The following is a 27,435-nucleotide window of genomic DNA, read 5'->3' on the forward strand; positions in this document are numbered from 1 at the left end:
TGTGTGTGTGTATGTATATATACACATATGAGATGGTACCACTTAATTTCACATTTCATATTTTTAATGTTGGGATGGAGTAATTTATATATTCTTCCTAACTACATTGCATGATTCTTGAGAACAGACCCAGGGTACTGTGCTTCTTTCTCATGCCTCACCACAACTAGCACAATGCTAGGTACATTGTTACCAGCAAGCTGTCAAAAGGAGTCCAATTCTTTTCATACTTCATGTTTGAAATTTCAAAACCTTATCAACATGAGTTTTGATTTTTCTCCTTTCTTTACTCAGAATTACAAGCAGTCAGGGAAAAGCAAGAAAAATAAATTTTCTGCTAATAAGAAATGACAGGAAGAGTAGAGATCAAGAAAGGTGCATAGGAGGTCAGAGTCATCTACAAATATGACCACCATTTTTTGAATTAAAGAGAACTTGTTTTCCAGTTTAGCTTTAACTTAATAGATGAATATTCAAGATATTTTTTGCTTATTGGAAACATATTTTCACATCATTTTCATCTTCTCCAAGATCAGTAACATACACAGTGTCCATAGCCCTGAGCATTATTGATTTTACATCCCAACTACACTTTTGATCAGATGGTAAAGTCTTTCTTTCCAGATCACTCTGTGACTGTTTCCTCAAAAATGTGTGTCATAATTCAGTTCAACAAATGCTTACCAGGCAACTACAATATGACAGATTCTCAATTAGAGACTGAGAAGCGGGGATGACAGTGTGAATCACACAAGTCCTCTGCCATCAAGGAATTTACAACCTGGTCCAGAGGTTGGGAATATAAATAGTGAAATATAAGGAATGAAGAACAGAGCAAGGCATTAATTGGGTGTTATGGACATACAGAAGAGCAAAAGACTGGAAAGGCAAGAAAGGCTTCTTGGAAAAAAGCACAATGGGATAGGGAGTCTCAGAAGATGAGGACCTGACTCAGCAGAGAAAGGGAGAACGTATTGCTAAAACTAAGAGGATGGTACCTGTTAAAGCATGGAGTTGGGAAAATGCACCTTTCTCAGAGTGGTTTATACAGTTTTGCTAATAGACTGTGATGTATGTAGAGGGACGAACTAGTCTTAAGGCTAGAAAAGGGCGGTTGGGGTCTTGATGTCAGAGAACTGGCTTTATACCATAAGCATCGGCAAGCCATCTGTTTTGGAAAGAAAAATGAAGAGGCAGAGTCCAGGTCTAACAGTAGTGGGTGGAAAAATCAAGCCAGGAACCTGGTATTTGGCTAATGTCTACAGAAAGAAGGACAGTCAGCAACGGAGTGGTTCTTACAAAGAGAACTTATTAAGAAATCTTTGGGAGGGCTTGTCTGTCTTCCGGGTCTAAGAAATTTACAATTATGCCATGAATCGCATCAATTCTTAAGCGTACTTAGTATGTGTTTTCTTGCAAAGTTACCAATTGAAACATAAAAGCTCCTGAGAGGTTGAGTTAGGCAGCTACTTGACTGCTTGCCGGGAGCATGAGAAGCATCTCAACCCTTTATCAAAAGCACACTACTCATTTTTCACCCCCCACTTTTATACCATAATCATAATTTCTAGAATTGCAAAATTTTGGACCTGAGAACAGTACAAGTGAGAATAGCTCTCTTTCAAGGGGGTGTAGCAGCTACTGAATAACAAAGTAGTTGAAACCCCGCCCAATAATAGGGTAAAAAGAGGTTTTAATTTTCATTTAAACAGCTCCATCAAAAGGTGCTAAAGGCTTCAATTTTTCAAACAACACCCTGGCTGGTGTAATCCAAACCCTGCAAAGTCTGGATTACATTAACTAAATTCCAAGCTTGACTAGACTGCCTTGAAAACCCTATTTCCTTGAAATTGGAAACAATTAACGTTCTGTTTATTCATGAGATTAAACCCGCTGAGGTGTAAAATGGCAGGTGTAGTGTTAAGTACTTCGCCTGAATACCCTACTGAGGACAGACAAAGAACTTTAAACTAGGTGAACATATGCTGATGTCATTTAGGTTTTACCTTCTTGATAACGAAGCAGGAACCAATTAACTCACTGCTTTTCCAGAAATTATACAGCAGTTAAGGGCAGAGACTCTCAAATTACTTAGCCGGGGTCTGTATCTCGGGCTAACCCCTTCTTACATGCTGTGAGTGTTTGGGCAAGTTTGAGCATCTCTGTGTCTCATTTTCTATATCTGGAAGGATGTTAGGAGGATATGATAGCACATGAACAGTGCATAGAAGAAAGATTGATGCATCCTGGGAATGCTAAAAATGTGAAGTACTATGTTATGTGAAGATGCTATGCCTGGGATTTTAAACCTAACACCAGTCCTCAAGTTCGATCATCTGAAATCTTGAAAGAAAACGAAAGATACTTTGGGCAGGAGTCATCATTTGACAAGTGAGGATGCTGAGAGAGGTCAATCACATGCCTAAAGTCACACAGGAGGTCACAGTAGCAAGACGGCACTAGAATTTGAGGTCTCCAAACCCATTCCATCCCCCTTCTTGTAGTACCCACTGCGTGCTGATGGCTGGGCATTATCAGCTGTTACCATGATTCAGAAGTGAGTAATTCTCCCTTCTGGTGGGAGGGCAGTTCTCAGCAGGTCACCTGCATCTAGATCTATAAACTGACCTGTGAATTTCCATCTCCTTTGTAGCTCTGATGTTTTAGATCACCGCTCTGCAGGCTATGGAGAGGGAAAGACACTTGAGAGTGTGTGAAGTCAGCATTTTGTTTCTGATTCATCTCAGCGATGACACAGGTCATTTCATAAAGGTTCCTGCCTTCTTTCAGGTCCTGTGACAGGACCCTAACACCTACTCTGCATGCCCTCTGCGGGCAGACATGGAAACACACATGACCTTGTAGACATTCGTGCTCATGCTTAGAATGACCACTTTTACACATCGACACCTCAAAGTGGAGAAGAACATGTGCGGGTTAAACAGAAACAATCCTTTAAGAGAGAAGTTTGATCAGATGATTATCACTTCTGAGAACTGGTTATGTTTTATAGTCATAGCTATCCCCCTTTGCAATTCCAAACAGAGACTTTTATAAATGCTTCTGTGAGAAACTCTAAAAGGTTTAAGCTCATTACAGAAGACCAAAGAGCCACATTTTTCATGTAGAGAGCAGCAGCCTACAGTGGACAGACTACACTCTGGGAGTCAGAGAGAAACACGTTGGCATCCACCTCTGCCCACAACTACATTTGTGCGACCTTGGGCAAAGCACTGCCTTCTGCCTCCTCATCTGAAACACTGGGGAGATGATCAGCGAGAGCAAGAGAGCAGATTTCTTTTTGAAGGTGGATGCTGTGAACTGCGTTGTGCTCTCCCACCACCCCCAGAATTATACGCTGAATTCCTAACACCCAGTGCGAGGCCCTGTGGAAGTAATTAAGGCTAAATGAGGTCACAAGGGTACGGCCCTGATCTGAGAGGAAGAGATAGGAAGGAGCCGGCTCTCCCTCTGCCATATGAGGACACAGCAAGAAGACACCTGCCTGCAAGCCAGGAAGAAGGTTCTCACCAGAAACCAACGTGGCTGCACCTTGATCTGGGACTTACACCCTCTAGCACTGTGAGAGGCAGATTTCTGTTGTTTAATCCCCCCAGGCTGGGGCATTTTGTATAAGCAGCCTGAGCTGGCTGAGGCCGTGGAATTAGCACCATCCCCGTGTGTCCCGAGATAACTGACTGTCGTGATCACCTACTTAGTGCTGTGACTTCCCACGAACAAGACGACCCCAGAGCGAAAGCTGTTTTATTCTTTGGAGTATTCACAGAAACGGGGAAAGGAAAGTTGATATTGGGAAGATATCCATACACAACCTTCAGATGCAGCAGCCTTATAAATACATGTTAAACAGGAGTGTGTGGTCAGTTATGCGTCCACATATGAACACGGAATGAACACACTCTGGTTAAAAACCACAGGGTTTGAACGGCCTTGCTACTTACTAGCTGTGTGTCTACAGACAAGGGACTGGAATGTTCTGAGCTTCAGTTCCTTCATTGCCACGATGAGAACGATAGTTGTAACTTACAGTATAGCAGTGAGGATAAAAATGAGAAGTCTATAAACAGAGACACTGGTAGGGCTTCACAAGAGTTCATTTTAACATTACACACATACACACACACACACAAACACACACACACACAAATTGACAGGGTTCTTATCAAAATATAAAAAATTAAAAAAGGGGAAAAAAAGCACAACATTTCTATGTCCCCTGAACACACTTCACATAGGCCATATAATTCCCCTATCCTACCTGACCTTCCTAAAAATTAAATTCTGTGGTTAATCTCTAAAATCTCATGATTACCTTCAAACTTATTGGCCACTTGTGCCTGGAAGAGACTAGAGAAAAAAATTAGGATGTTTAACAAGAGATAAGGGGCTGCAAAAAACAGAGAATTATAGAGGAGGCTGAGATTAGAGAGATAAGAAAATGCTAGATATAATCAATTTATAACTACACGAAGGGGAAAAGAGTTCAATGAAAATTGTCTATCATTTTCAGACTACTACTGCTATTACTCGGGAGAAAATACTTTCCTCAAATCACAGGTGATTGAAATGTAACTGACTTTTTGTTTTCCCATTTATGTTCCTTAGGACATATCTCAGATTCCAAGAAAAGTAATTGTGACAAAAGTCTACAAAGAGGGGCGCCTGGGTGCCTCAGTGGGTTAAGCCTCTGCCTTTGACTCAGGTCATGATCTCAGGGTCCTGGGATCCAGCCCCACAATCAGGCTCTCTGCTCAGCAGGGATCCTGCTTCCCCCTTTCTCTGCCTGCCTCTCTGCCTACCTGTGATCTCTGTCTGTCAAGTAGATAAATAAAATCTTAAAAAAAAAAAAGTCTACACAGATACTTTGTTAAAATAATCAAAACTTTTCCTCCTCTCTCACAGGTAAATTAAATTCGACCTCCTGTTTTTCTATTTAGGATTCATCTTTGCAAGGTTCACTCTGACCCCGGGGTGTTGAATTTACTCTCAAAAGAAATTCAGTGCCTGTCGCAGATGTAACAGTGGGGTCACTTCACCATGGGGAGCGGCAAATAGGTCTAACTGTGGGCACAATAAAACATATTCAAATGATTGGCTCTGTGCTTAGAGTGGGAACATTCAGAATGGCATTTTCCTCTTATTTTCATTAATCTTAGAAGGATCTTCAATCTAGGTTAATTTTCTTCTACACTATCATCAACGTAGAAGACTGATTTTGTTTACAAAGAGATTTTGATGGCCAGCAAATTTGATATGTTTTCTTTGTAAGAATTTAAAGATCTTATTTATAATCACTATATTATCTGTTGTCAGTTCCTCTCTATTTTATAAGTGATTTGAGTTTGATGTAAAATTTAGAACCTATCAGTTTGAACAACCGTATCCCAGCTGTGATTGAATAAGGCACCAAGTAGTATAATAAGTGAAAGAATCTTATAAGCAGTATTAGATGAAGCACAAGGACAATTGCCCAAATAATATTAATAGACTCAAGACACTGACAGTAATTCTTGGGAATTCTTTTTTACCCTGATAACAGATCTGATTTCACTATTGATAAGAAAATCTGAGGAAAATCCATGGAGAGTGTGTGAACAGAGGGACTGGGGAATAATTTACTCTTTTTTTCTTTTATAAAAGGACGAATTTACAAAATATACATTTGGTAGCTTAAAATAATATTAAAAAAAAAAAAACAGCTAACTGAAAAATAGCTACAAAACCCATTTGTTCAGAAACCTGGGCATGTCATTGCCTGAGTGGCTAGTAATATAACATTTCATCTGGTTCACTGACTTAAAACATTTTTTTGATATCTTTTCTCTCTCTTTCTCTATGTATTTCTCTAAATATAATTTCAAAAATTAGGAATTATCTGCCTGTGGAAGTTTCAAATTCATTTAAGTTAAGAAGGCTATGCAAAGTTGTAATCATTTTATGAATGAAATAATAAAACCACTTCTGCTAGTTAATTATTCCAGCTTTGGATCTGGCCAGCACTAATATTTAATTTACCGAAGTAAATACAGGCTAACCGATCAGTATTCATCATTAATAGTTGACAAATATTACCATTTAGTAGATATTGATCTTACAAAAATATTTTAAGTAGAAATAAGCAGGAAGTAAGTTGAGGTGATTAATGGAAATGTGAACTCTGGGTAGATATTTCTGTGTATTTTTCATTTTTATGACTTCCATATGTGAAGTCCCAGCCATGTTCTCTGAAGCAAGGGTGTGACATAAGGACCCAGGGATAAACATGAACATAGAATAGTTAAATAAAATGCTACTCATGTAGACAATCTTCTGTTAGTGAGCCTTAATATCCAGCTGCTTAATATTTAAAAGTTAAAAAGTATTCATGTTGAAAAGACTGGTTCCCTCCACAAGATGGTGCCTTCTAAGACATGATACCTGCAAGCAGGTTCTGCTAACAGACTGTCCAAAGCAGGAGACACACGACACAAACTAGAGACGCTGGGCCAACAAATATGGACAAAATCTGGACATCACCAACTACCACAAGCTGCAAATACTTCCCAACTCCCCCTTCTTTAAAGAATATAACAGGCTGAAAAACACAACTCATAAGCTATTCTTTTTCTCCTCTAGAATTCTACCAATTACCTTTAATGTAAAAATAATTTATCCATCTGCAAGTCATGATAATAGCAAATTCTTATCTACCTGTGAATTGATGAATAACTCTTATTTGTCTCCATTTTCCTTTGTGTAAAGCCATGCATACTTCTCTGCATGAATCAGCTTTTAGCAAAAGAATGGAAGGAGAATAAAATGCTCTGAGTCAAACCAGCATCTGATTCACTGAGTGAACGCTTTCGGACTTCAAAAGAAACAATGGCAATGCCCTAAAAAAGTTGTCCTAACTTTGTTTTTATTTATTAAAAGACGCTCACTGTAGAGAAAAAGCACACTTGATTTATGGTTTTTCTCTGGGGAGCTACAGAACTTTAATCCATAGCTCATGAAAGGGTGTAAGAGCAGCCTGAAAATTATGCTGAGCTTAATTATACTTAATGTGAATTATTCAGAAGTGCAGACAGAGACTAAAAATTTATTTCATACAAAGAAGCTTGACATTTTAATTGGTCCTTCAGAATAGAGACAAAACAATTTCCTCTCAAGAAAATTTACATCTTCCCCAACAGACCTGCAGCTTCAGCCAAACAGAACTTCATTAACAAGATTAATTATCACGCCAGTGAATGCTTCATCAGGTGTATGGCCCAGGTGAAAAAAGGAATACAAAATAATGACTGACATTTTTAACAGATAGAATTGATTCAAGGAGAGAAAAGATGACAGATTGAGCCACCATACCTTGGTCATTAGCCATTTTGTCAGGGTGTTCTACTGTGGGGGAGAAAGAAATATTATTAGACATTGACACTTCCTAGCAAGGAAGCTGACACTTCAAATCGACAGTTATGTTAGCAAGTTTTTATATCAAGGCTAAAGCCCTGTTGAAGTCAAATTGATAAGGAACCAAGGTGATGTGATTATTTCTATTAAATAGTAGTCAGAGGAGAAAAAATGAAAATGGTTTTGCTATACATGTTCTTAAAAATATGTTATTTGTCTCATTTTTCCACACATCAACTCCAAAAGATCATCATGTAAGTTTAATTAAAAACACAATACATAAAACTCATGTGATCACCAAGTAATTATCACCCATATATTTTAAATACGGTAAAGAGGCTATTTTCTTATCTTCAGTTTTTCTTTTTCTTCAACCAGAGAGCTTAACCAATTCTCACGTGGATAGGGTAAAATAATAGAATATTGTAAATGTGTTTTAATCTAAATGGTTTAATAAATTTTTAGACCTTGTGAAGAGAATTCTTTCTTGTTCACAACTTCAGGTGCATTATGAATAATGTCCTTGAAGGTGACTTTTTTTAAATTTAAAAAAATCTTTACAATTTTTTAGGTAGCTTCTATTCTATTAAACAAATATAACTATATAGGAGGTAAATCTACAATATCTTTGCTTTTACAAAAATTGTGATAGGACGTTTTGACCAATGCAGATCTTTGTCAGTCTCTATTACTTAGAATTATTTCCCCTATACATGAGTTTTCTTTGAGCTTCAAATCTTCTGGGTTTATTGGACTCAATTGCACTAAAACTTGACATGTAGGCTACTACACTTGCTGTTGGCTTCTTTATATGTCTCAGTTAAACTCACACAGAGAAAAATACGATAGTGTTCCCATGGGCAGCAACCTATAACCTAAGCACCCTGGTTCTCTCATTCTGGGGGGCAGTCTCACAGCAAATCCATCATTACTGTTTGAAACATAAAGCAAAGGTCTTAGAAGTCCTTCCTTTAATTGATGGGATACATATCATTGCCCAAAAGAATATGCAGAATGGAAATACTAAAAAAAATGACATTGTTAATCAATACCCCTTTCAGATGAACAGGGTTTATGATATCACCTCATAGAAGGACAAATATTAAACTTAGTTACAAATTCCTATCACTTACCATTTCTTTCATTTTAAAATAATATGTAAACATATTCTATGAAAAAGGGTAGACCAAGAAAGGTTATCTTAATAAGTAGTAGACTGAACTCTGAATGACTCTTTGGAAAAAACTAAACATATGAGTGCTTATTATACTAAGATTCTACCAGTTTTAAATAAGTTTTATAAATGTTATTGTAGCTTCTCGAGATTTAACAAACCTTTTTTTTTTTTTTTAAATTCACCAGGCCGTCCAACCTAATTTTTCCCTAGTCTAATCATCACAACTTAATTTTTATCTTAATTTTCTCTCCTATCTCCCTTTAAAGACTAATGACTTCTCAAGATCTGTTTTATTACAGTATTAGGGGATTATTGATGAAAGGTGTTTTTGATAAGCAACTGTGTTTATAGACAGGGATAGAGTTTTCACTGAAATCCTATCATAGTTTTTGAGAAAGGATACTATGTTGTAGGACGTGCCAAACCAGGTATCTGGTAAGAATGAAGAGGGCTTGTGGAGATCACATGTGACCATGCAATTCAGGAACTGTAAAAGTTTGGTAGCCGGAAGAGGACATGTTTGAGAAACTACCCTAATTAGGATCTCATATTTAGGTGAGATATGTTTGGAATGACATCCAAAAAAAAAAAAAAAAGAGAGAGAGAAGAAAATCAATCTCATCTCATTTTCATTCTTCATTTCTCTCTTCATCTGTAATCATACACACATCATCTACAGTCTAAGAAAATTTTTATCAATTGACGAATAAATATACATTATATACAACAATGTCATCCTCATTCTTACCTTCTGGATTTGTTTTACTGTTAGTAATCTGGACTAGTTATAACTTGAGGAATTTTGAATGTCTCAAGAAAGTTATCAACTAAAGACTATTTCCAACAGGGATAAAACATATCCTAAAAGTTTTTATTACAGACAAATAATCACTTAAGAGTATCATAATTTGGGTCTTGGCTTTTTATTTGCCCCCGCTATTTGTCAATAAAATCACTTATTTTGTCAAAAATAATGTGAAGACTAAAGCTTTTCTGTATTCTGGTATGGAACTCTCAGTTCTACATCCTTGGATGGGAAAGATGTACCTTTCAGAATGATGATTAAAGATGCCCAGAGAACAGACTATACTGTTTTCCATTGCTGAAGACTCTGCTTTTTTGTGTGTAAGAGCTGACTCCATCTCACTACAGAATTCTACTTTGGTCTGTTTCAGCAGAAGCATCCTTTCTTCCTATTATTTTACAGGCCAGCAAGGAGAAGCTCAGTTTACCCGAGAGAACAATCCACGTGAAAGACAGAGATTGACATGCCTCTTGTATGTCTCCCAAGGGCTTCATCGTGTATGGGTATCTTAATAGGGAATATTTGGGGAAGGGAGGTGTGTATTTGTAGAGTCCTGTGTGGTCAGAGAATCAAGTTCAAGATTCTTTTAATTAACATTCCAAAGAAACAATCAGATGTACCACATACATGCATGTACACAAGGGTATTGTAATTTAATCCCTTTTTAATTGTAACTGTCCTTTTCATTAACCAGTGAGTATGGACTGAGTTTCTTATATGTCTCTTGCTTGTGACTAAAACCAAAGACAAAACTCTAGTCTCTAGAAGTAAATGCTACTGTCTTTGCAAAGACTGCATATGAAAGAATGAAGCTTGTAGACACCTGCCTGGGGCATGATTTGCAATGAAACACTTGCCTGTTACCCAGTAGACTACTGAGAGCTTTCTCAGCTTCAGGATAACATGTGAGCCTTTCTTGCTGTCAAACAAAGTTACATTCTGATGAACAGAGGTCTTATGTCTTAAAGCAGCTCTGCAAACTGCATGATGTGATGCGTTTAGTGTAGATTTGGTTCACTGTGGCTTCAAATCTCTTAAGAGTAATTTATTTGCCTTAGACTATTTGTCATTGTAACACGTAGGATGCATGCGTGTACAATGTCATTTGTTTATAAAGATGGGCAAGATCAGTATCTCTAAATAATTTAGAATTCCATCAAGACATCTGAAACTTGGTTTGCCATACGATCAAGATTTGTTTTAAAGTCTAATTGTCTATTATTTGAGCATGATATACTGAGGATAAACAATACTAAACATTCAAGTCAGGATATTAAAAATAATGCTTTGTGAATTATTACAACATAACAAATTCCTGAATTTGTTCTCAGTTCTGAACATCATTTCATAGATGAGTTTAGGGTACTTAAGGTAAATAGTACCAAATGAGATATGGAGTTCATTAAATAATCTCCAGGATGGTTATCAGTGTGGGCCTGTGAATCCTGTGGTAACTCATCACTCTGCTGCTTAATACATTTGGATGCCTTAAGTCATCCTAAACCCTCCCTGAGATCCCTAGTTGGCACACAATGTGAGCGTGAAATTAATTTGGCACTCGTCTATAGATAAAGATGAAGCATTTGTGAAACAGTATCCAGTTACATTTCATGCTCCTACAAAATGAATAACCAGTTTCCTTTCGATTGCTCATTTAGAGTGAAACCTGATTTAGACATGAAGTCCTAAAAACCCAGAGAAGATTAGCTCATTTCCTCCTGCCTCCCTCCCAACTTCTACTCTGTCGCTAAGAACTGTCACGAAGGCTTAGGCTGAATGCTTGTTTGTGTGTTCTTGGCGAACTTTCAGATTAGCTGTTACCAAGTCCAGCTTTGAATGGCTAGCTCCCTTCCCAGAATCCAAAAGTTCACTATTTATTAGGGTACCGTTCCTAGGGGAATTGAATGGCTATACAATTATTCTAAGACTCTTCTCTTAATATGTCAAGCACCTGGGTGAAAATGTCAACCATTCTCATGTTTCTAATTTTTCAGTTTGCTATGATCTATTACTAACTTCTCAGCCAGATATAACGATAGACAGAATGTGGTCACAGATTTAAGAGCCAAGTATCCTTCTTTAGAACAACATACAACATGCCTAAATATACATCTTTAAATATCAGCTATGAAATATTCAATTTTTTTTCAGTTGCTAAATAATAGAGGCTCTTGAAACCATTTGTCTTCCAGAAAAATAATACTGTTCTAAAATAGTAAGGACTAATATGAAGATTATTTTGACGTAGTTACTGTTCTAGGGCCTTAGCATTTTTTTCTGTATGAACATCTAACTATGCTTGAATTGAGCAGCTATTTTTACTCTTGCAAGCATGGGGTGTTTTCTTCTCGTAATCATACTGTAAGACTCTTTTTTTTCCCCCTTGTTGTTATCCTAGGTCCTTAAAATAAACACATTCATTTTGTTTGAGATTTTCTGTCTTGCCATATCAAATTTTCTTTTTATATATAAGGACAATAGTTCCTCAAAGAAAACGTTGAAAGTTGGCAGTAGTATGGCATTCACCTAATTCAATGCTTTTTAATTTTTATTTACTTACATAAAAAGAATAAAAAGTCTCAATATATTTTGAATAGAACCAATACACATGAAATCAATACAAAATTCCAAAAGGATTGTAAATGGGGAAAAAAAGAAAAGTTAAGTTAAATATACCTGCCTTGCGTTGAAGGCAGAAAATGTGATAACACAATAGATCTTTCTCTGACATGTTGGCTTTCAGCATGAAAAGGTACATTTTAATTTATTTTGAATGTCCATTGTAGTCATGTTGCCAACAGAGAAAGCAAAGATAGTTCCTAAGGCAGACACCGTAAGTATTTTACAACAATCCCACAGGAAAAGAAAGCCACTGCTGTACTAGGAAATGATTCAAACCTTTCAGGGTCCTGAAGAGGATAGGATCAGAGAGAGGCCCCACTCCTTTGGCATTTCGTGCTTGAATTCGAAAGTAGTACATTGTGTCAAGGTTGAGATCCATGATTTGGTGAGTGAGCCGATCACCACTGATTGTTTCCATCACCCAGTCGTCAATTGGTATGTTCTTGTCCAACGTGTAAAACAAGATGTAAGCTGCACAAAGAGATGAATGCGACTGTATTTAGTGTGCTGATCACATGCTTGCTTCTGCTTCTAAACACTCGTGTTTTCCTAAATATAATTTGCAGTGATTATTATACATTCACAATCTATAAACTACAGTATTCAGTCAATCAAGTAATAATTTTTGATATTGCAAAGATGAGGCAAATCATTGTCTAATGTACAGAATCTGAAAATGGACAGACCATTCAAAATAACAATATCTGCCATCTTTAAAAAATACAGGTATTTCTGATGCCTATAAATCTTGTGCATAGATTCCTGACTGACAGAAACACTGAAATAAAAAAAAAAAATGTGTTGTTTTAAGCTGCTAAATTTGTGGTTATCCTGTTACAGAGCAATAGATACCATAATAGGCTAACGGTGACCTTGGCAATCTGCACCCCAGGTGATTTCTGTGTTCAAGCAAGGTCAGGAATCATTGCATTAGTCAATATGTGGAATCTGTAATATTTTTGGTATTTGTTGAGATGCTGCTGCTGCAGCTATGAATGTCTTATGATGCAGAGCACTCAGTAAAAGATAAAAAAAAAAACAAGGTAAAGAATTCTGTAAAACTTAAAGGTTGTAGGACTCTCTGGTTAATATTAAAATTGGAATACTCTAACTCAAAAGAGATTGTGAAATATCACTGGACAAAGGAGTTGTTTATGACTCATTTATAACTCAGCCCCCATGATCAATAGCAATAAAATCTAATATTTTTTGAGTCAGAGCAGTCTTTCTTCTTGTCCCCAAAGAAACACATGTACTGAATAGAAGACCCTGGGATGGTGATACCTTTTTTTTTTTTTTAACTTTTATTATGTGCATGTCTTATCTATTCAAAAGGATAAAAACATTCCTTTAGTTCAAGAGCCATATCTTATATTACCTTTTATTCTTCAGAGAAACCAATAAAATTGTCTTCACATAATAGGTATTGAAACTCACTTACTGAATGAAATCCTTTAGCCAGTAAGCACTGATGCTTTACATTCGTGACATTTAGCGCAATTGTAGAGTTTTCGTGGGCTGTTGTAGGTTCCCAATGACACTGAAAGTTTGGAGAATTGTTCTCACCCCAGGTCAGCTACATGTATTCCTGATTTTGTTGATTTGTCAAGTGGGAAGGAAAAATTCAGCCCTCTTTGTGTTTTGGCGTTTTTTTCCCCCTTTGTAAAAAGTATTCAGTTACACATTTAAAAATGATAGTTCTGGCATCAAGTAAGTACGATCGAAGGTATAAGCATCAGGTTCTGACAATTCCAAACTGTATTTGAAGTGATTTCCTGGTATTTATGGGAAAGCTGATCTTGTGTGTGTGTATGTGTGTGTGTAAACTTGAGAACTTAGATGCAAAATAAAAATATACTTCTACAAAATTCAAAACCTTAAAAATTGGTCTTAGGGAAAGCATACAATTTCATCTGGGTATATGAGTTTGGTGTGTTTGGAAAATATTAAATCTGCTATTGAAGTCTTACTGTAGAGATTCCATAACCACCTAGGTTGGAAGAAATTCATTGGTTTCTTAGAACGTTTCTGTACCTATATGCCCATTTCCCCACATCCAAATTTTTTTCTTCATCTTTTTCTTTTACTTTTTTCTACTTCATATTTGTCCTTACTCACCATAACTAGTCAAATAATGAGAACTATCTCCTGTCATAGGTGATAAGGACTGGGATTGTTAACTCCAGTGGACACTCCGGCATCAGAATTACATTTGTTTAAATATACATAAAATGTAACATCATACATACGTCATTTTTGACTATTTCTACAAAGAAGTTGTTGTAATTGTAAAAAGAAAGTGTCAAAAAGTGTTCAATTCCACCTCTTTCCTCTGTTTTTTTTTTTTTTTTTTTTTCCATACTCCTTTCCACAGATCAGATTCTGTTCTGTGGTTCAGCTGCTAAGTGTAAGGACCTATTTAGCCAGAGGCTTCCATCCAGGTTAAACAAAAACCTCCTTGTTTAACCCTTAAACTGTCCCTGTTCCCCTTCCCCCAGGGGACTTACTTAAAAACAAGTCCCGGAAACCAGCCCCAGGTAACGAAGCCCAGATACAAGGATGGGTCAGGCCAGGTGGAGACATCCGATCAGTGGGGGGGGGGGTTGCATACTGTCTTCCTAGCTACCAAGGAGTGTGGGCCCTGCCCTTTGGGAGCCTTTTGGGCGCTAATTCTAACCAAGGTGATAGGCTAGGTCAAATGTCTACTATAAGGTAAATTGTAATTCAATTGGTCACCCAGCATCACTGTGCAGCTTTCTCTGTGTGTTGCAATTTCATTGGCCACCTGTACGTGGCCAGGCTCAACCTCATGGCCTTTGCCCTTAAAAACTAGTCTGTGAAACAGAGAAAGGTCGCCCTCTCTTGTAAGAAGTGCGGCCCTGAACGTTCGGTTTGATTCTTGATGCTTGGCGCGAAATAAAGCTCTGCTTGACCTTCACTTTGTATCAGTCTCGCTCCTTTAATCATGGACCCATTATTGGGGGACCTAACACTAAGTACCAGGAAGACCAAGATGATGCCTACCAGCAAGGAGCTCAGCCCAGTGAGAACTCCTCATCTTTCAAAAATTGATTCCGATAATCATGTCCATAGATAGATACATAATGAAGGACCCATTTCTTCCTCCCTAATAAAAAAATTATTAAAAAAATAACAGGCTAGGGGCGCCTGGGTGGCTCAGTGGGTTAAAGCCTCTGCCTTCGGCTCAGGTCATGATCCCAGGGTCCTGCCTCCCCCTCTCTCTCTGCCTGCCTCTCTGCCTACTTGTGATCTCTGTTTGTCAAATAAATAAAGAAAATCTTTAAAAAAAAAAATAACAGGCTATGGATTCAAGAAGACCTGACCTCAACTCATAGGTCTATCATTTCCTGGCTTTGCGACCTTGAGCACCTTGCTTAATCTAAGCAACCTTTTCTCATCTGAAAATAAGTTATTCTCAGATAATGTATTTTAAGAAATTAATATATGTGGGTATTCCTATTATATTATCTTCTATATAGAGACTACTTAGTAAATGGTACATTTGTTCTTTTTTTTTTCTCTCCTTCCTCCCTGCCTTCTTTCTTTCTTAATATTAGTAATTAAGAAAATATTATATTTGGAACAGCTGGAATTTTTATTTCAAGTTAACAATAGACTTAATAGCAACTCAATGATTACTCTACTCAAGAAATATTTATTAACTACGTACTAAGTGTCAATGGTGATCCTGAAGAGATTGAACAAAATCTGAAACCTGTTTCCATAGAATTTTCAGCCCTGTATTATGAGCATTTACATTTTTCTCTCCTGATTACATGGGAAGGGGACAAAGGAATAAGTCGAGATGGCTAAATTTCCAACTTTTGCAACTAGGTAAACATGAAAAATTTTTATATGATGGGAGTAAGACTATCTAGACATATATGGTTGCAGTGAGTGCCCAGCTTGGTCCACCATCTTGGATCGTCATAACCTATTATGGAATATAATAGTGCATTAGTTGGCTGGTTATGGTGGGGGACAGACAAAGAAAACTCCACAAACAAACAAACAAACAAAGCAAAAAGAAAGGAAAAAAGAGGAAGAAGGGAGAGAAGGAGGGATTGGGGAATAGAACGAGGTGTCAATAAGATAGGCAAGTGGAGATGTACAATATGAGGGAGGATATGTGTGTTTAGAATTCCTTGGATGGAGATATAGATTTTAGAGACATAAGAGTCCACACTTTTTCAGAGAAAGTAACAAAGGAACTAAAAAGATCTCCTTAAGAAACAGGTGGAAGAAACGTCTGCTAATAAGGCTGAGAAGCTGTAGCCTGAAATTGAGCAGAAGAGTGGGTAGGTGATCTTAAAAAAGTCAAGATGCAAGAGAATTTCAAGAAAGGGGAACTGGACTAGGGTATCACATGACACACAAAAAAGATAACATAATCTTATCCATTGGATAGTATTGATAAGGAAGCAGTCTCCGAAGGCCTAACTCTTCCAACTGTGTTGGTCTCGGATCATAAATAATGTCGGATGCTGCATTTATTTAGATCAATGTTTCAAAACCTTAGCTGTACATTAAAATCACTTGGGGAGCTTTTAAAATATAGCATACTCAATCCTTCCTCAGATAAATTAAATCGTAAATCAGTTAAGAGTCATTGGTTTGGACTAGTTGAATACTAATAAGCTGGAGAAAAACATGGTGTAATAGGGAGAGTGTGAACATGAGTTTAAATCCTAGCTCTGCTACTTCTTGGTTATTTGACTTTGGGGAAGGTATTTCCCCTAGAGACCCCACATCTCTTCATTTCAACAAGAAATAACAGGAAGATAGGCTCACTTAACAATACTAAAGCGCTTAGCAGGATGCCAAGCATATAATGAATGCTTAATTCCTTCTGAACCATTCTCTCCTGAAAATGTCAGCCCAAATTCCTAAACCGCCAATTTACAATCAAGGACTTAAGGCATCGGCATTATCTAGATCTCTTTCTTTTTTTTTTTTTTTTTTTTGTTCAATTTTTTTGAAGTATATGGATTTACAAATTGATGATCCGGGTTCTATGTAGAGTACGTTAAGAAAGCCTCACCCTAGAATGGATTTCAAGCGGGGATAATGATAGTTCATTAGTTTCAGTTCTCACTGGACATCAGAGACTTTTCTCAGCACTTCATTACCACATTCAACAAAAGAGGTTCTATTACTATCCTTATTTTATAAATGAGAAGGTGAACTTGGGAAAGTCAGCTTACCCAGGCATCTCTCTCAGGAGCTTGGGTTCTTAACCACCCTGCTTTATGGCTGTGTACATGCAGAGATGTGGTTAAACAAAGAAATCGACCGGTAGGATGTGAGCACCTTCCTCCACATAGGCACACACATGCTCCGACACACAGGAAAAGCGCCCCCCGTTTCCTTTGCATCTTTGTAACTTTAATGAGATACTGAGTATAGTAAATCTGGGCCCTCTGCTAAATGGTATTTTGAATATTATATCATCTTGTTTTCTGGAAGTAATCTGACTAAAAGAATCAAAATATATATGGAAGAGAAGTTGTCTTAAGGGTTCTTGGTGTTTACTACCAGTTGAGTCAAAATATCTCAACTTGATAATAACAATTTAGTTTTAATAAATGAACTAGACTCTTAAAGGTAAAAAGTATTGCCTCCCATACTTTTACTTGACCATTGTGAGAAGGGATACTGAATAAACAACTCTAAATAAAATATGTGGAGGAGGTTTTTTTTTTTAAATTTTTTTAATTTTTTTAATTTATTGGACAGACAGAGATCACAAGTAGGCAGAGAGGCAGGCAGAGAAACAGGAGGAAACAGGCTCGGAGCAGAGAGCCTGATGCGGGGCTCGATTGGACAGACAGAGATCACAAGTAGGCAGAGAGGCAGGCAGAGAAACAGGAGGAAACAGGCTCGGAGCAGAGAGCCTGATGCGGGGCTCGATCCCAGGACGGCAGGCAGAGAGAGAGGGGGAACGAGGCTCCCCGCTGAGCAGAGAGTCCGATGCGGGGCTGGATCCCAGGACCCTGAGATCATGACCTGAGCCGAAGGCAGAGGCTTAACCCTCTGAGCCACTCAGGCACCCCTGGAGGAAGTTTCTTATACATCCGCTGTGACTTTGCCACACAGGATTTTACTGCTTAGACTCATTTGCATTTCTTAATATGGGACAGACTTCGATTTTTTTCCCTCAAAAAGCAAAACCAGCTTCTTCCAGAGTTGAAAACACATTCTATTGTTTACACTGACTATTAGATGAGATTTATTTAAATATGAGAGAATTTGGATGGTATATGGCTTATTTTATCCTTTACCAAAAATACATTTTTTCCATCAGAACTCATTTTTATTTAGACAACCTCTGTTCTGTTTTTTTTTTCTTCTTAAACTTATTATCTATTGATTTACCATATGCTTATAAATTACTGTTTATAACATAATAAAAAAGTCATCATGTAAACAAATCAAAATCTACAAAAGTACTGAAATAGAACCAATGAAAATAAATCATAACATTGAGGGGAAAAAGTAAAAGAAAATTGGAATCATCCAGCCTCAGTTTTAAAAAGCCTGGCAGAGTGACAACTAAGCATATACGGTTTTGGGGAGATTTAATATCCCTCTTCTTTTTCCATATTTGTTAGCTCAAATGAAATTTCTGTTTGGTATTGCACTCAGAACGATTTCCTAGAGAAAACAAGTCTTCAGCTTAAATTTAAATCACATTTGGAATCTTCACGTTATCTTTTCATTCTGGAAAATTCTGAAAGTAACTCATAAAGTGGGCCATCTGAACTGTGATTTCCAGGCTTATCTCTGTTATCAGAGAATGACTGAATTACTTTGTTAATTTATAACAGTGCTATCCGCTTCTTGTATGCAAGAAAAGAAGAAAAAGGAGTGACTCTTACATGTGCCTAACCCAATGGTTCAAGTTAATTAGACTATAATGTGCACATTTTTACTTATACAATATTTTTCATAATAATTATATGCTATGGAGACATCTATTAAAAGCCTAAAGTGATCATTTAAATGCAAAATTCCTGATAGAACTCCATTATATTTTTCATACTAAATTAACATTACAGGCTTCTAATGGACACTTTAATTAGGCATTGATGTTATCAGCAATATTTGGCAAAATAAAATCTGTCACTGCGAAATATTCATTAAGTTCAATTTCTGTCAGTCAATATTAAGTATTTTACGAACCTTATGATTTAAGTAAGAAGCTAAAAGCTAAGTGAGAAACTAAAAACCCTTAGACAAACGTCCTATGTCTGTGCCATTCAAAAATACACGGTCATTAGGTGTCTTTTGTATTTTATAATTGCCAAACAACCGGCTTCCTTTTAGTCACTTATGCTCAGAGACATTTCATTAGAAGGTTGTCCTAATGCTCCACAAGATGAAAAACAAAAGGTCTAAACTAACTGAAATATACATCATTCGGGAACCAACTCAAACAAAATGAGTATGCGTGTGTATTTGTAGGCACCATTTGAAGAAGTTCCACGGTTATCGGGGAGGCAAGAAGAGACAACCACAAAGGGTCGGGAAGTTCACTGAGATGCTGGGACAGAAAACTAATACACAAAAGACGTGAGCCGTACACATGAGGTAAGCAATTGCGGGCCAAGCAGAGCAATGCTGGAGAAAAAGCAGAGATGCTTACCAGTAATTTTCCCATTGGCTTCCAAGGGAGGCTGCCAACTCACGATGACAGTGCGAGGCTTCCCTTCTCGAGTAATGACTGTCAAATCCTTGGGAGCAGAGGTCGGGGCTGCGAGATGAAACAGAGACAAGGCCTTGTCATTGGATGTGAAAGAAAGCAGACATTTATGGGACTTCTAATCATGATGTCGACATTCAGAATCCATCATGCAGTGTATCATGCTGATCTCACCATTCACGATTTATTTCAAGTATTTTAATTAAACAAGCAACCAAACAAATATATAGAAATGACTGTTTTTCCATGAAAGTTGAGTGACTTCCAAAGGTGTAAATAGAGAGAGGAGAACAGAATATGTATGAATGCAGGGGAGAAAAGTATAATGGGTATTTCCAAGCGAGGATCACACTAACCATGTAAGAATCATTATAAGAACAAAGAAATGTACACATACTTAGTGAGATTGATGGCTACATGTCTCCAAGAGACACAGTCTTGCTACAACTATAGGATTTTAAAACAAAAATGTCACCTAATTCTATATTTTCTTAAAAGCAAGAAGAAGGATAAAAAAAGAATGAATTTAAATGTAGGTTAAGACATCTTGCTTAGGTAAACATTCTAGGTATCTCTTAGCAAGAAGACAAAGGAATATTTGAAAATAGAGAATGTATGGAATCTGTGAAGGTCTTAGTATCAGCCTGGCATTGAAAAGAAGGCATGAGACCATGGGGGGATGGTGGGGCTTAGAGTTACTTTTCCCACATGTTGTTGAAAGGGACCAGAATTTATCCCTCCAAAATATGCCTCTTTGGCATAAGAGTTATTTTGGGCTGATTATTTTTAAGAAATAGTATACATAGGAAAAGCTCTGAAAACTTAGTAGATGTTACCCTTTTACAAGAGAAATTTGTATTTATGAGTGTCTCCGTCTCTGTACCAGGAAGAGGGGGATGATAAAATCTCTAGAAACTTTTATTAGGGAGAAGGTTGGAACTTAAATCTGCATAATAACAACACCCTTGTTTATTGTGATTTGCCTGAAAACCTCCCATAACTGGCTCCCCAAACCCCAATGTGTTCTGTTTTTAGCTGGAGATTGTATTTAAGGTGATGGCTTGGGCCATTTCAGGGAGTTACTCTGTTCCTGGGAATCCTCTATGTATATAGGAGATACACATATTATTAAATTCCTGTTTGTTTTTCTGCTATTAATCTATCTTTTATTATAGTGGAGTCTCAGCCAAGGACCTAAAAGAATAAAGAGAAATTATTTTTCCTCCTACATTGTGCTCAACAAAATTTTAAATATATTTTAAAGGCGCCAGTAAACTGGCCAAACCAGTCCAGTATCTTTCAGGCTCCTTTAGATGTGTTTTCTTGTTGTCTATGCTTTGAAATGCAGTGAGTTTTCCTTCTAGGCAAAGCGTAATACTCCAGGTCAATTACTGACAGTCTCTTTTCCTTACCCCTAGTTTGACATGGGAAATTTCAGAACAGGTCTAAGATCTATAGTTGGGATCTGGAGGAATTTCCAGATCTCTGCATGAGAATACTCGTGTATTGCAAGATAGGTACAACTTGGTCTAATTCTGAACTCTTCACTCTTCCCATTCTCTTTGGCCCTTATGTTGACCCTATCATGCAGAATCTGAGCACCCCTATTTCTGTTTCTCTTCCTGCATATAACTTCAAATGGAGGAGACACCAAACATTTCCATTGATCATAACATTTTATTTTTAATGCCCTGATTCTCAAAGCCACTAGTGTTCCACATTAATCAATCATAATCACCTAATCATAATATCCTGACAAGGTACTTAATATATTTAAATTAAGGAAAAAAAAAAAAAAAGAAAGGAAGCAGAAGGAGCATACATAGGTCTAGTGTAGTTGAATCCTGAGTAAAGAAACTGCATATGTATATATTTTTAAAATATTTTATTTATTTATTTGACAGACAGAGATCACAAGTAGGCAGAGAGAAAGGTGGGGGTTCGGGGGGCAGTTATCAGGCTCTCTGCTGAGTAGGGACCCTGATGCCGGACTCTATCCCAGGACCCTGAGATCATGACCTGAGCCAAAGGCAGAGGCTTAACCCACGAAGCCACCCAGGCGCCCCATGTATATGGTTTTAATGAAACAAGAACAAAGACATTCTTGCAGGCAAAGAAGATTTGTTATAGCAAAATGCCAAAGAGGCAATACTACCTTGAGAAGGGTTATTCTCATAAAGGGTTCATTCAGGATGTTTCCTAAGCCAACAGGAAGGTAAAATATGGTCACAAATTGACTTAGAGTATTATACCAAGCATAATAAGGAATTGTCCTATTATGGAAGTAATTAAAAGATACTCTGTCTTTCTAACTAGTCAGAATATTCTGTTTTCTTTTAATTGGTTTAAAATTCAAAATGATGCTTATTTAGAAAATAGTCAAATGGTGATGAATAGATTGCTTCACTGAATCTGTTATGATATTCAAAAAAGATAAAATGACTTCAACTTCACCTAGCAAAATAATACACTGAACAGGTGGTTATTTAAAAAAAAACCAAAACAATCTAACAACTGATCTATTTTAGGTGGTGTGCACGTTTTTCTTTTTTGTCAAGCTCTGTGAATGTTGGTGAACAGAGATTCTGGTATTAGAATCAATAACTCAAATGTTTAGAATTATCGTATAAACTGCACACTCTTTGGAGAGGAATGAGGCCTTAACAACCTCAGGGTTGCCTACTGAGTCAGGCAGAATGGCTCTGGTCTGTTCCTCTCCAATCTCACAGGTCCTGCCTGGAGGTGACCTTTCAGAAATTCTTCACTGACTACCAATCTTCTTTGGAGTAAATGTAAATAAATGACACATAATAAGAGGGGCACCTAGTGGTGCAGTTGGTTAAGCATCTGACTCTTGGTTTTGGTTCAGTTCATGATCTCGGGGTTGTGGGATCGAGCCCCTAGTTGGGTTCTATGCTCAGCAGGGAACTGCTTGAGTTTCTCTCTCTCTCTCTCTCCTGCTGCCCCTCCCCCCTGTCATCTCTCTCTTGCACTGTCCCCCTCTCTCAAATACAGATGTATATACATATATATATTTGGGGTGCCAGTGTGGCTCAGTTAACTGTCTGCCTTTGGCTCAGGTCATGATCTCAGGGTCCTGGGATGGAGCCCCAAGTAGGGCTGCTCAGCAGGGATTTTGCTTCTCCCTCTCCCTCTGCCCATCCCCCACTGCTCCTGCTCTTTCTTGCTTGCTCGCTCTCTCTCGCTTGTTCTCTCTTTCTCTCTCTCAAATAAATAAAGACTTGGGGCACCTGGGTGGCTCAGTCGGTTAAGCGGCTGCCTTTGGCTCAGGTCACGATCCCGGGAGCCTGGGATCGAGTCCCGCATTGGGCTCCTTGCTCTGCCGGGAACCTACTTCTCTCTCTCCCTCTGCCTGCTTGCCTGCTGCTCCCCTTGCTTGTGCTCTCTGTCTCACTCGCTCTCTCTCTCTCTGCGTCAAACAAATAAATAAAATCTTTTAATCAATAAATAAAATAGTCTTTAAACAATGTAAATAAATAACAAATAATAAATATCAGGCCCTGGTATTTACTACACTTTTTTATAACCTCATTTCCCTTTGTTGTCTGATGACCACTGCACTCCACTCCCTCTGAACCATTCATAAGTGTCTCTCGGAGACATCTTTCTGATCCTGGCTTGTGTGCTTTTGTACAGGCTGCTTTCCTTTGAAGTCCCTGGAACGGGTCCCTGATGAGCCACCCAGGCCATAGCTCAATTCTTCTTTCTTCCGTGAAACCTCCCTTAATTTCTCCAGACAGAATTTATCCTTGGATCTGTTTGTTCAGATTCCAACTTGGCCAAAACTCTGTGGTTGTATTTCTTACGTGACTTAGGATTTTTGCCTTTTTTTTTCTTTTCTTTTTTTCTCTGTATGGTGTCAGGCATTCTTCAAGTTTTTTCTATTTTAATTAACTGGAATAAAATTAAGGATTTATCACCTGGACAGAATGAAATGTTTTATTTCAAAGATTTGTCAACCACTCTTACCTTTATCACAAGCCTTTTCAGCACAAATGCATAACTATGCAGTCCCATACAGTCTTTATGTTACTGCAGAATTAGAAGCAAACCTAGAATTATTTCATTCACTTCCTTTCCTTCTAACAGCTATAAAGTCTGCAGACACTTGTGAATTACTTCTTGCTTCTCATCATCACCCGGGATCTCATCCACATGCTATTCACACTTTTGTCCAGATCATTATCTGTTTCGACAATCACCTTCCTACTACCCACTCTCTAGCAGTTAATATCTTATTGTCAGCAATGGGTCTCACCGTTGGTGTCCCTACAAGGCTACGCAGTTGATGAGAAATGAATAGGATATATTTATCAAGCCAGGTGTTAGGGCACACTTCATGTTAATGAAGGGGAAAAATGAATGAATTTGCTTGCTTTAAGAGGAAATGACTGCTCCTTCTCTTTTACTCGGGGAAGACCCAATGTCTTACTGGTTTATGTTTAACTCCTTTCATCTCCTTTTAAGTAAAAAGGAAGACCAGGACCCTTATTCTCTCCATAGAGCATAACCCATTCAGCATGTCTTATTTGTCCTAAGAAGCTGTGAGTATCTGGCATTCAGGGCAGAATTCTAAGAGAAAGAGTTAATATATGTAAACATGTAAAATAGGAGATAAAAAAAGAGGGATGTTGAAATTAAATCAGACAAACTAGAAAACTTCTTATAGAAAGAAGTATCCACAAAAAGATAAAAAATATTAACAGTAAACTCTGAGTTAAGGTAGTAGCTTGGAAGAAACGCACTGCAATACCATGGGACAAATTCTAATGGAAAAAGAAATTAAACTTACCCAGAGAGTTTTATTGGTATATATTTTTTTACATTTGGAAATGTGTGATGTAGTTTACCCCTAAACAGACTACCATGAAACCAATCAAACACTAGGTTAAACCCTATATTCTTCAGATGTTGGGATTTCTGTGAACTGTAAAAGCCAAGTGCACTGCGTGTCTGTTAAGGTTATAAATTTAACCTCGATGATCCATAGTAAATGTGACTGGTAAAATTTAGAGTGAATTACATTTTCCTGTGATTTGAACTATTTCGTATTGCATGAAGGTTTTTCCATGCGTTGTCTTATTTCTAAGGAGTGAACATAACCACCCAGAAACTTCTTTCCATACCCAGCTGAGGTTATTTATGGCAAACATCAATGCGGTTATGGTTGTAATGCATTGTATCTAATTTCTTTCCAAAAAAAGTAAATACCCACCATGACTGCTAGTCAAAGCCTCAAATGTTTTGGACAGAGTTCAGTGCATGGATTTTGGCCTTTACTTGAAGGTATCGGAGAAAGGACTTATATTCAGAACTCCCAAGTTAATGTCCAGATTAAAACCAGTACTCAAACCACTGGGGACTCATTTTCTTCTTTTCTAGAGTGGGGAGGATAATACTAGATATAAAAGTGCTTTGAACCACAAAACATAAAATATTTACTGCTGGATAAGGTGAAACTTAGACATCATAGCCCATGAATGTTCCAACTTCCACAAAACCTGGGAAACACCATCAAAAGCAGAAATTTGGAAACAAAGCTCCCTTCACGTACCTGCTTCATACGTGGTGGCATGGGCAGTCATGCTCCATGTGCTTGACCTTCTGTTTTTTGTTACCATGACTGAGAACTCATACATCGTGTTGGGTTTGAGGCCCGTTGCTGTGTAACTCAGAGATGTTGTGTCTTCTGACTGTACCAATGGGGAATAAACAAAGAGAAAAAGATGAACTCTATCAACTTGCTTAGTCAAAGCATGTGAAGAGACAACCGAATAACAAACAAGGAGTCTATTTCCAAATAGCGTAAGACCTAGGACACAGTACTCGCTCTACTTCCTTTCTGTCAGCTAGTTTACACTGGCTAGTTGTAGATCCAAAACACGATGGATCAAATCAGGTGCGACATTGTTCAGAGGGGCCGCTAGCTGATCAATTTTCCCAAGTAGGGCAATAACCACTGTGTCAGGACCAATTCTGCTTACTTCTGTCAATTCCATTTTTAAGCTAATCTCCACTGACTTTAACTTTCATTTGTTTGTAATAAGCAAAATCTTTTTTCCAGAAGTTTTAGTTTATATATTTTAAATAGATCATCATGATTATTTTTCACTAGTAATAAAAGTAATTTTTCGAGATCTGCTACTTATGATTTTTAAAAATATTCTTTATACAACAAACTTTTAGTGATTCCAGAATCTGTTGGGCTACTATAAAGAAAATAAACAAAAGAAATGTTGAATTGTGTGGTCTTCTTTTTATGCAAAGTTTACATGAAACACACATTTAAGTATGGTCACTGGAGCAATTGATTAGGGAGGGAACAGCAAATTGGATATGTATTAAAATATTATAATTGTGTTAATATTATTTGTCTTTTGAATTCATTCTTTGTCTTTTGAACAGCAGGTTAAAGATATCTTACTAGAAAACAAAGTATCTATTTCTATTGCTTACTCAAGAGATCAAAATGGTAATGAAGAAAATAAGAACAGGTTAATCTTCCAGGTTAATGAATATTTTCCATAAGATCAGGCAAATTTTGCCTATTTATGCCTCTTATAAGTATCAATTTATGCTTGGTATTTAGATCTTGATTCTTTTCCAAAGTTCAATATTTACCTTCACTTTTATATTTATTACATTTTTAAATATCTCTGTTTAGAAAATCAAGGAGAGATCTTTTTCCCTATCTATGTCACACCTATCTCCTCCTATACTACTGTAGTGTGGTGTATCTTCTTTATTCTACAATGAATCCTTAGATTATAGCTATGAAAATCCTGCACTTTATTACAAAACCAAATAAATATTTAACTGTACTAATAACATTTTGATGATGTGCCCATCCACCCTATTAAAGTGATGACCTCATAAACATCTATCAGAAGCTCTTCTTTAAAATAACTGTAAAAATGTGGACCCTAAGTAAATGTAAAAATACTCTGTAGACTCAGGAAAATAGAATTTCATCAAATAAAACACAACATGGGCACCTAGTATCTGACAGGATGAAATATAATTTCCAAACCTGTCTTCCTTCACTACTGTGAACACCTCTAAGTCTTAGAAATGGAAATAAGGGGAGACACGGGACAATGAGTATTATTTCAGCTAGGAAGAGAAGATCATACTTTTATGAAACTAGTCTCTTTGAGCATAAACATCACTGGCATTTGGGAGGCTACTAAGCAACACTGTCCTTGTTTGTGTTTTAGAATGACATACTTGCATTCTGTAAATACCATGAATTCACTGGGTTTTCTCAGGAACCTCATGGAAGGTTATTGTTCAGAATAAATCATTAGCCTAGCAGCACTTTGGAAAATCATGGCCAGTTACTTTTGAGAGCATACTATGCAACAGGTACTACCCCTCTGAGCCTCAACTTACTCATCCATAAAATGGAGATAACCATAGCACTAACCTTCCAGCATTATTTAAAGTGTCTGTAAAGTAAAACATAGTATCTGGTCCAGGGAATGTATTAAATAAATGTTACCTATAATATTTCATGCATTGTCTAATGTGATATATAACTTTAGGCATGTGTTAAGTTCCCTTTTGAATTGAAAATATCTTGAGGGCATGACTGAGTCTTGCACAACTTTGTATCTTCTGTAATAGCTATGTTATATCTGGTAAGCACTAGTCAATACTCAGTGAATATATTTTGAATAG

The 27,435-nt window shown here is 37.3% G+C and overlaps 1 protein-coding gene across 1 annotated transcript in view; it reads right to left on the reverse strand.

The window, feature by feature from the left end:
* The window catches only part of DCC (DCC netrin 1 receptor), a gene marked incomplete at both ends in the record, with an annotated part of 1,141,350 nt that overhangs the window by 86,329 nt on the left and 1,027,586 nt on the right, over positions 1–27,435 (reverse strand). The window contains 4 exons of the mRNA XM_080821994.1: positions 7,366–7,398; positions 12,288–12,482; positions 19,678–19,785; positions 25,310–25,448. Of these exons, the coding sequence (XP_080678120.1) occupies positions 7,366–7,398; positions 12,288–12,482; positions 19,678–19,785; positions 25,310–25,448 (475 nt within the window). The remainder of the gene's footprint in view (positions 1–7,365; positions 7,399–12,287; positions 12,483–19,677; positions 19,786–25,309; positions 25,449–27,435) is intronic.

Source organism: Martes martes (assembly GCF_963455335.1).
Source record: "Martes martes genome assembly, chromosome: 13".
NCBI classification, from domain to species: domain Eukaryota; kingdom Metazoa; phylum Chordata; class Mammalia; order Carnivora; family Mustelidae; genus Martes; species Martes martes.